The following is a 10891-nucleotide window of genomic DNA, read 5'->3' on the forward strand; positions in this document are numbered from 1 at the left end:
ATGATTTTTAAGGGTCTTTTCCAACCCAAACCATTCCATGATTCTATGAAAAATACAGTAATTCAGAAGCATATCAGGCTACTAATTTCTGATCTAAGAACACACCATCTTCTATCTGCTAGAAGTATAGGATGGAAAAAAACACAACCAACTTTTGAGATGATGTAAACAAAAGAAAAGAAATTAAGAAGTTAACACCTTGTGACAGTGCAGGCAACACAAACGCAATCTAAAACTCCATGTACTAATGCTAACTAAAGAGTCTGCCTCCAACAACGGGGATTTCCTACCCCATGGGTCATGGGATTCTACGAAGACATGAACCATGCATACTCCGGTAAAATTATTTTTGTTTCCATTTGCATACCTTTTTTCTCAGTACGCTCCCTCTATCCCCATTTTCAGTTCAAGTCACTGAGGCCTGCTTTAGTTATTAGTACATTAGAGAAAATTTTAGGCTAGAGATGAACTCAAGCTCTGGGTGACAGAACTCAAATGAGAAGTCAATAGAAGCCTTTCATGAAAACTTACAGTCTTATTCAGTTTTTGATTCTCATTACCAAAGTACAAGGTAACATTTTATGAGGCCACAACAAGAAAAATCTGTATTTCTATAGTAACTGAAATTTTAAAAATCTAGGAAAAAAAATTAAAAATAGCAGCCAATTGCTGATTTTCTAATTGCAGAGCTTTCTGCACCCTTAATGCAGCATGGAAGCAAAACTGTGCTTTTTCTGTGTACTGAAACATAAAAGCCAATGATATATGAGAACACATAACACTGCTTGGAAATGTTCTGACTTACAAATGGAGATTTGTCAAGAACTTTTAAGGGCAGGTGAATAGTGGTACCAACTTTAATACAATCAAAACAGTGACATCTCAACATAAAACTACATTTTAACAAATCTCTGGCTCCCTGTATAAGCCAATTCTATTACCTCTTAAAGCAACCCAGAATTCCACTACTTGGGATTTTGGAGAACAGTTACTTTATTTACATACAGTCTTTTCTATACTTCAGAGTAATATCCCATTCTTGTTTCCAATGTGAATGCCTAAATTAGGTTTCCCTGTGAATTAAGAATCTGATAGACTAAAGCTGTCTCAGCTTCTAAATATCCTGAAAGCTACCACTAGTTCAAAGATTTTACAAATGTAAAATCCATCAACATCTTATAAAAAGAGAAAGCTCTTAAACAGAGTTCTATGTTCCTCAAAACCTAAGAAGGATTTCAAGACTCTGAAAAGTTTAGCTACGTTGCTCCTGGAAAAAGAAACTGCTACAAAGAACCTGTAGGTTGCTTAGATACGGAAATCCAGTTTGTATAACCAGACATATTTACTACTCACTGATTTTGTCTGTTAAGACACTACACATTCTTTAATGTCACTCATTGCCTCACATCAGTTCCCAGCCTAAAGAAAATTCTGGGAGAACAGCACTCATAACCTAGAGAAACAGTTTCACCTCTGTATCAGAATGTGCAAGAATAAACACAGTGTAATGCTGATTTTTTAATGTGTGTTTTCACATCTCAGACACATTACACTAGGTAAACGCACAATAATTAAAGTACTAGCCCTTGCAAGTATACACTTGAATAACTGAAAGCCAGATCTAAATCAGAACTTGGTGTGATTCTACCTATACCTTTTTGCAACAACATCTCTGAGCAAAGAATGGTTCTTTATCATTGTGAGACTTCATCTAACAAACAGAATACAAAAACACAAATGAAAATTAAATTCTCATCCCCCTTACTATACTGAAAAGGCCCAAAATCCAAGACTGTCAAACTATGGAAACTATATAAACAGCATTCTTTTCAAAGGTTTAAGATTACAGCAGGAGAGATTCAGCGTAATTCAGTTCAATGTGAAATAACACAGTTCACAGAAATAACGCAAATACAGTCAAGTTACAATTCTATATGTAAAGTAAGTATGACTTTTTCAACCTGTGCCTTATACTACTAACTCACAGCATGCTGCTTGTCAGAAAACCCACTCATATGCCAAGAACAGCAGTAACTCTGTCTAGGCCTGTCAGGTACCATTGCTGGTTATGCTATGACACAAATTTGTTTTTACAGTATTTCCTCCTTTCCTCTCATAACAGATCATAGAGTAAGCACCCAAGAAGGATTATATAGAAAGATGCTATTTTACCAGTCAATTGCTATGCTTGTGCTTTTCCTGCACAATATTTAATTGTTATCATGGTAGTTGCATTTATCATATCCATTTATGCAAAATAAAAAAGCATAGCAAAAATTACTTTAGTGTCAATATAATGCAGTGGATTTGATTTATTTTTTTAAAACACAGTATCTGAACAGGACAAAAAAAAAACCAAAACCAAAACAAGAAGTGCTTCCCACTCAATACAGCACTGTTTTCACAGAAAAATGCATGTTTTGAAAGTCAGCCTATTTTTTTGACTTACTAATCATGGCTGACAGGCCAAGGCTCTATTGGCAGCTACACAGAAGCACAAGAAGAGTTATTATCCCACATTAATATACGGTGTTTTGGTCTATATACACAAGAAAATACCATACCTGCAACATAATCATTGGGACTTGGCTTTTACAGTATTTACAGGTTGTCTCCCGGTATTTACAGGTCTTCTCTACATGGTCTGGCAAATCTTTTCTCAGTATTTTTTCTTTGCAATCAGCACGAGGACATGAAAGTTCTTCAAACTGACAATCAGTTTTCAAATGCATCTGAAAGATCAAAAAGGTTAGTCAAGCCAACTAAGTTTTGTGCATGTCTTCTGTCCTTCGAAGACATCCCACATTAAATAACTTCAGAACCAATGAAAGCAAAGTTACTTTGTGAAATATATTGTGCAAGAACAAATACCAACAGATCTACTCAGGAATACGCTTCTGACTTTACACTCCCTTCACCTAGACAGCAGATTTCACTGTATTATAGATGTACACAAACTACTTTTTTACTAACAGCATTCTAACACAGCCTTCCACACAGGCTATTTAAACAAAAGGTAAGCGTTCTTTTTCAAGGTATATTATTGCACATAAACATAGATGTTGCTTTCAGCTGTTTAAGTACCTGAGCTTGCTCATTCAAAGCAAGCACCTTCACATCTCACTCCAAACTGCTGTGTAGTCATACCTTACAACTGTTAAATTACTGGATTTCTGCTGTTACACCTTCATGAAATAAAGCTACAGGTTATTTTGTGCAAGTCTAGAGAAGCCAAAGGTTTAACTCCACACATAAACCACCACTTTCCTGAGAGGATTAAGACTAGTAAATAAAAACACATCAAAAAGGAATAAAAATGTCTCACATTTGTGAAGTACACGTTTTTCCCCAATTTTAGCTCTCCCTCCAGTTCTCATATGCTTCATACATTTACATTGTCAAGCTTTAGTGTCACACAAGAACATGATCTTTCTTTACTACAATTCCTTATAGCTCATAAAGAAGTTGAGTTTTAAAATAGTTTAACTATTCTGACATCTATAAATTTTGAAATTTATAAACAAATTAGCAAAGTAAGTCAAGAAAAGGACTTCAGTTTTAATTTGCAAGATTTTTTCTCATTCTCTAACTGACAAGGAAGTTTATGACTATGTTAAACTACTCACCAGTAATTGACCCAAAGATAGTTGTTCCTTACAGCCCTTGTTTTCATTTCTGCAGTATATTTGAAGGGCAAGTAATTCTCTCCTGCAACAATTATCTTTAAATACCTGAAAAATTAAAAATTACTTCATTTTAGAAATTTAAAGCCACTCAAGAATATGCAAGTTGAAATAACATAGAAGCCATACAATTTGGCTACAGCAGTGCCATTTAATTCTAGCTTTATGTGTCAGAAATAAAATCTTACCATTCCATTTTTCTTGATCATGAACATCACAGATTCCTCCACCATGAAGTAACCCAGTGGAAGAGAATATTTGGACAACTACTGTTTTACGATAAATACAATAAAGGAAAAGGCAGAAAAAAGGACTAAATTTTTTACTATTTGCTTGCCAAGAAACAGCCTGCATAAGCTGGAACTTCACATTGTTTGGGAAGCTGGTGCATTAGGCACAATACTATAAGGCAAAAAAGAGCCAAAGAACAGTGGTTCGGACAGAAAGGATTTCATGGAAGGCAGTCCCACAATGACTAGACTGGTTAGTTGGAACTCCTACTTGCACGTCAGTGGTAACACATAATGAAAGACACTTTTTAAGGTCTTAAACCTCGTCCAGTCTGTTATTTCACAGATCTGCAAGCTTTACCTATTTCTCCATTTTAATGTTTATAAGCTTTTCCAGCTTTTTTTTAATTTTTCTTTTTTTTTTTTTTGGGGGGGGTGGGCAGGGGAGGTGGGGGGAGGTGTATAACAGAACTGCAAGAAGTTAGAAACAGAGAGCTTGGAGTTTGGATTTTTCCCTTTTTACGGGTGATAGCCCATAAGAGATAAAGAGACAACACAACTACGCTCTCAAGAAGCCCCACTGCTAAAGGCAGTAACTGGAGATAAAGACTGAAGAGCATTGCTACTATTTTGAAGTCCAAACCTAAGGGATATAAACTTCCAGTTATTTTGCAATGGCTTTCAAGAAACACCAAAGAACCAAGTCCAACCTCTAACAAATGGATTTCTGTGATACTACATACACTGCAGGGTTGTTATAATTACAGAACAGTTCTGCAGACAAACTTTTAACAGCAACAAAGAATTATGATGACCAGATCTGTCTACAGTGACTATGAATCTATCCCCAGTACCAGTGAAAAAGGAAACACTGCAACCATTCTCATCTGACACAGGTCACCGATTTGTTTACTTTCCAGATGCACATGTGAAGTTTAATGAATCAACAGATCTCATTTGAATAATGAGTTGTCAGTACTGTAGTATTTTTTGCAAAGTAGTTCACAGGGTTACTAGGCACAGTTTTGCTGACTGAAGTTAAGGTAAGAAGACAATTTTTAAACAGTTTTTCCAAGACTATCTGAAAGCTCTTCAGTGATTTAGATATCAGCATTCTCTGGGAAAAGAGAGGTTTCCAGTTTCATGAAAATAACTTGCATAATTAGTCTAACAGGTTTTTAATGTACATTGCTCTTCTTGTCCTCCTCCTGTTTTAGAGAGATCTGAAGTTTCTTAACAAATGTATGTATTTAGGTATACTAGGAGTTAGAAAGTCAGAGTTAAAAGGATTAAAAAAAAAAAAAAAAAAAAAACCAACAACAAAAAAACAGACATCATGATTACTGGTGGGAGCTCCTAGAGACCTGTCCTGGCTTCAGCTGCAACAGTTACTTTTAATCCTGCTGCAGCAGTTGGTAGCTGGTGCATTGCTGTGTTTTGGCTTTAGGATGAGAACAATGCTGATAACACACCGATGTTTTAGCTGTTGCTAAGTAGTACTTATGCTGATTAAGGGCTTTACAGCCTCTCATGCTCTGCCAGCAGGAGGGGAACAAGAAGACAGGAAGGAGCAGGGACAGGACACCTGACCCAAACTACACAGAACATCATGCCCAGTATATAAACTGGGGGTGAGTTACCTGGAAGAGCAGATCGCTGCTCGGGTCGGGCTGGGTATTGGTCTGCTGGTAGTGAGCAATTCTACTGTGCATCAATTGTGTTTATTGGTTTGGCTTGGTTTTCTTTCCTTTCCCCTTTTAGTTTTAGATTCTCTTCCCTTGTTATTTCCCTTACAATTATTATTTGTAGTTTTATATTATACTTTACGTTTTGGATTGTTCTTATCTCAACCTGTGGGTTTTACATTCTTTCAATTCTCCTCCACATGCCGCCCAGAAGGACAGGGGAAAGAAAGAGGGGTGAGTGAGTGGCTGTATGGTGAGTTACCGGCTGGGCGTAAACCACAAGACTCCATCCGTGTCAAAACTGAATTATACTGAGTACTGTTCAGAGAACTATTTCGAATTAAGGAGAGATTAATGTACTTACTAATCTTTTATCGAAAACTGTTACTATTACAAGTATTTACTTAGGCAGGAAAGACTACCAACACACAGAATTTACTAAACACTTCAGAAAAATCTAATGTAAAAACTGCATAAATCATGCACTAAGTCAAAAAGAATTTTCTCTACCCTCAACCTTTCAAAATCAACCCAAGTTTTGCTGTGAAAAACACTGAAGAGGGTATCAGCAAAGTAACTTATCCATATAAGAAGAATCTGATTCTATTACAGCTACTGCAACTCTACACTGTTGTTGTTCCAGTGTGGTTCACAGAACAACACACTGTAAAAACAAATCAGTTAAACAGTAGACACTGGAGCCAAATCAGGAGTAAGGTTTGCCTAGATCTGTCACATCTGTGCATCTACAGGAAACGCAGTATTTCTTACCATCCTCCCAGCTGATGGGAAAACAACTGCAATGTGTTGCTGTAGCTTCCAACTATGAAAACAAGATGTGACACCTGGCTGGACCATTAGGGTTGAAGCTGACATGTTTTCTACCATGTGGTTAACAGTAAAAATGATCTGTCTTGCTACATAAAACACATGGTTTAGGTTTTATAACATAACTGTCTTCCTTAGGTTGCTTAGTAGGCTTACAAAATAATTACCACAAAGCAGTAACACATCTTATGCACACCATACAATTCAATACTCTTGAATAACAAACAATTTTAACAATACCTTATCTTTTACTATGCTTTCTTGACACGCTGTACATTTTGGACTAGAAGAACTGAAGAGAAAAGAAAACAGAAAAGCTATTTTAACTCATCTGAATTTCTGTAGTACAAAGATTTCTCTTTACGAGGCACTTAGTTATGATTATTAAATGTATTTTATAATCATTAAAGTGGATATAGTTCATTACAATGAGATAACATAAACACTGAGTTTTCAGTGGGCAGTATCTGGCATTCTTAAGAAAATAAGACCACCACAATGCCTCCAGCCAGCTATGCAGTGGTTTTCTTCAGGGCTTAATAATTAATTCCCTATTTTACAGCCTGTGCCCAATCCACAATTTTCATCACTTCTCAATCTATCTGTGCAAACAGGCAAAATACTGTCTTTTCAATTATCCAGTCTTTTTTCAAACAACACCTAATTAAACTTTACTTTCTCTGACAATCAATTATAAATTTTTTTTCATGGTAGGCGAAAAAAAATTTAAAAAAAAAAAAAAAAGATAGAAGTACTTATGTCCACATCCTTCAAGTCTGCTCTGGTTTTAGGAACTGCTACAGATCCTTGATCCCTCCTTTATCTGAACTATTGCCCTGTAGCTGTCTTGGTAATCTAATTACTAAACTAAACTAAGCAGGTAGGTTGAAAACAGAGCAGTCTATTAACAGAAACTGAACTGGAGCATAGGAAACCTGGGTTCCTACAGCTGCTTCTGTCTCTGACCTGATAGATGTCAATTCCTTTTTAGCTGCTTTCCTCCATGTAAAACAGGGGTAGCTACACTGATCTCCCTTGTAAAGCACCAAGATCTGTGGATGAAAAGCACTAGGTAAAAGCTAGGTAAATTCTTTCATAAAGCAACTCATTGACAGGGTACATCAGATGAGGCTTCTAGCAGCAGTGCAAATCACAGTCAAAGGCTGAGTAAGTTTGATTATATTATATAATCAGTATGGTTATTTCAAACCATTTTCTCAGTGGCTTCTGCTCCTTGCACTGACCATTCTGTCTCATCAGATTTCTGAGCATCTTAACGACATTGTACCTCTAATATCTGCAATATTTTTCTTTATAAAAAAAAGGGGGGAGGAAGGAACTAATCTACTTGAGGGCGTAGAGTGTTTAGTACAAAGTCACTCTTTCCTCCCTCTTACTGAATTCACCCAAGCATGCCATTTGCTCTTTTAAACTACTGCTGCATACTGAAGCAGACATCTTTACTGAGTTATCGACACTGTCTCTCAATTCTTTGTCCTCAAATAACCCTGCAACAGAAGCTGCTAGCATATAATCAGTGAGTGTGTGTGCAGCAGGATATCAACACAGAATGGACATTTTTTGTGCCAAATACAGAAGCAATGTAAACTTATTTTCCTTCCACTTTTATGGCACACTTTTTATTTCTCAGAAAAAAGGAGCTGCAAATTTTCATAAAGGACTTGTTTGCAAAAAGCACTTAAATACAGTGAAATAACTCTAATGAAAGAGCAGTGTGGTAGATGGTCTCACCAATGCGTCCTTTTCAATAACAGACAGGTTGGAAAGTCAGGAAGGTAAAATTACACATATTCCAGCTGCACTATAATAAGCACATGTGCATGTCTCACAGCAGGGAAGAAAAACTGCCCAGATTCCAGCAATGCCAGAATTGTTACTGCTTAGATTGTTAAGGATCTGCTCTGTCCATCTGCACATATCCAGGCATGGCAGGTGTTTGCTTTTCTGCAATCATTGTTATGAATCATCTAAGAGTCTTCCAAAAACATATATTCAGAAACAACTGCATTTCTTAAATACAAATTATAGCTCACCTGAAAATGTATTGAAAGAAAAGCTGGTGAGGTTTTTTTGTTGGTGTTTTGACATGCTGTAGCACAAAACCTACAGGAGTAGATTAGTGAGCTATGGACCCTTGTAATTGCCCAGTAAAGAGGCTACTCTTTATCATGAGACACAGCAATGTAATATCCTTCAATCTCTTTTGCTATGGTGCATGTAGTCTTGACTTACATCAAAATTCAGTATTTCCAAGTGAAATACAAACTAATACCGAGAGTCAGGATGGTTACGAAAAGTAAACAGGAGATCACCAAGACCTTCTGAAGTCAAATCCTCTGTTAGTAGCACAGTGTGCAACATCCAGTGAGCTCAGTCTCTTCTATACCTCTGCTTTCCAAGTAGTAAATGGAAGTATTAACTGCTTATTTACCCCAGCTTGCAGAATGGTCTTCAAACATCAGACCAAGTTTTGAAATCACACTGCTGAATGTTATCAGTAGCAATGCAACAAAGCTGAGATGCAAAGATATATACTCTTATTGATGCACAGATACTTCTTAAAAGCTAGATATTCCTTGAATGATTGCACTTTTCTTCTTACCTAGACCAGGAAAGACTGCATCCCTCAGTGTTCATTTTGCATCTGTAACACTCAATCACCCACTTTACACTCTGGCCCAAACATCCCAGGAACAGAGAAGCAAGCCTTCCTGACCCCTCTGGACTCCACAAAACATACAATCCCTAGCACACAGAGCTAGAAGGGTTATGGGGAAAGGAAGCTCAGTTTCATTTATCCAAGGGTCCCACCACTCAACTGTAAGGCTTGGTCCACAGGTAGGTTATGTATTCCAAGGAGCCTCTGCAGGCTCACTTCCTCACACAGCCACAATTTGCTAAGTATATTCTATACCAAACTAGTCATGTCAGCAGCCAGGTGAAATAGCTACTCGGTCTAGGCTCCACAGGCAATGAAATTCTTATGCAGTACATCACTACATGGTATTAAACCACTCTAACCATCATAGCAACAATGCTGATGGAAAGCTTAGTTGTGTCATCCTGACCCAGAGCAGAACACTAAATGTTTGCACCAGCATATGGATAACAAAAAAATCAAGCAAGCAATAAGCAGAAGACTGCTTCAAGCTAGGGCACTAGCTTAATGTATTCCTAAGACAGCAATGCTGTCCATACTATTTTCAGCAGTTCACAAGAATTAAAGGTATCAACATATTCTATCACAACAAAAAACATACCTTAGCAAGGCATTCATGCAGGTCTCACAGAATCTGTGCCCACATTCAGTCTGTTTAGGATTGCATAAGATGAGGTGACATTTTTCACATTTATACTTATCTTCCACGGCATTTACAAATTTCTCTTTGTAGCCACCTTGCTCTGGAACATAAATCGATGCTGAAGGACTGCGATCAGGATTGGCTCTTTGTTGTACCATTTCTACAGATAAAGGGGGTTCTGTCTTCTTACTGGTGTCCATGCTCTAAGGTAGTTTCTGTGATGCAAAAAGAGAAAATTTTTGAGAAATTAAGAGGTCTTTTTCCATTTAAGTAAAACAAATACAGCATCTCTGAGAGACTACGTAAAAACAGAAAGCACCAAGAACAGGCATTATGTGAACATAATGCATTCATAACTGCCTAAGTATATTAAGTATAGCTAGTCTATAAAATATTCTACATTTTTTAAAGCCTCTAGAATATCAAGGATTAAAACCTAATCCTGAAAGCAAAGTGTTAGTTAAGTATGGGCACCACTTTCAGAACAAATAATAACAGAGCTTGCATTCTTCCTTATCTTTGTCTCTCTCTAAAAAAATATCCTTAATATTGACGTTGTATCATTAGAGGAAGCAGCAAGCGGTGTGATGGAGAAGGTGCAGAGGTACAGTACTATACACCATACAATTCAGATGCTACTGTAAAAAACACACAACCACCAATGTCTTATACAGGGTATCTGGAATCTACACAGCTCCACTGCTACCTTTTCCTGTCTTTCCCATGCGAGAGTAAAGTGTAAGACATACTGCTTTAAGTTTGTTTTAGAACAATGCAACAGGTTTTTACTTATTAAACACTTTCCAACCTTCTCATCATAGATCCCCACATGAAGACAAGAGGTGATACAAGCCTAGTTGGCAGAGGAGAAAAGCCTACATAACATGGCCACTTGACGAATTCACCAGGACTAAGAACAACTGACAGGCAGATGAGAAAATAATTAATGCAGTTGAAGACTGAATTACAGTACCTATTAACTTGGACTATGATTTTTCTAGGTCAGCATGCAAAGTATTAGCAGAGCAATGAGGAAGGACACCTCAGGTTAAATTTTAAAACTTGTTTTCAATAATTTCCTTGCTTATCTTGCAGACAAGCTAGTGTAAATGGTCATAAAAAGCCTCAGCACATGAATAAGA

At 37.0% G+C, this 10891-nt stretch overlaps 1 protein-coding gene across 1 annotated transcript in view; it reads right to left on the minus strand.

Moving 5' to 3' along the window:
- Positions 1-9972, minus strand: part of TRAF3 (TNF receptor-associated factor 3) — a gene marked incomplete at its 3' end in the record, with an annotated part of 26001 nt that extends 16029 nt beyond the window's left edge. The window contains exons 1-4 of the mRNA XM_010018189.1: positions 9708-9972; positions 6667-6718; positions 3627-3731; positions 2565-2732 (exon numbers count right to left, since the gene is read on the minus strand). Coding sequence (XP_010016491.1) covers positions 2565-2732; positions 3627-3731; positions 6667-6718; positions 9708-9949 — 567 coding nt within the window. The remainder of the gene's footprint in view (positions 1-2564; positions 2733-3626; positions 3732-6666; positions 6719-9707) is intronic.
- Positions 9973-10891: the final 919 nt, after the last annotated feature.

Source organism: Nestor notabilis, unplaced genomic scaffold (assembly GCF_000696875.1).
Source record: "Nestor notabilis isolate BGI_N333 unplaced genomic scaffold, ASM69687v1 scaffold13467, whole genome shotgun sequence".
NCBI classification, from domain to species: domain Eukaryota; kingdom Metazoa; phylum Chordata; class Aves; order Psittaciformes; family Psittacidae; genus Nestor; species Nestor notabilis.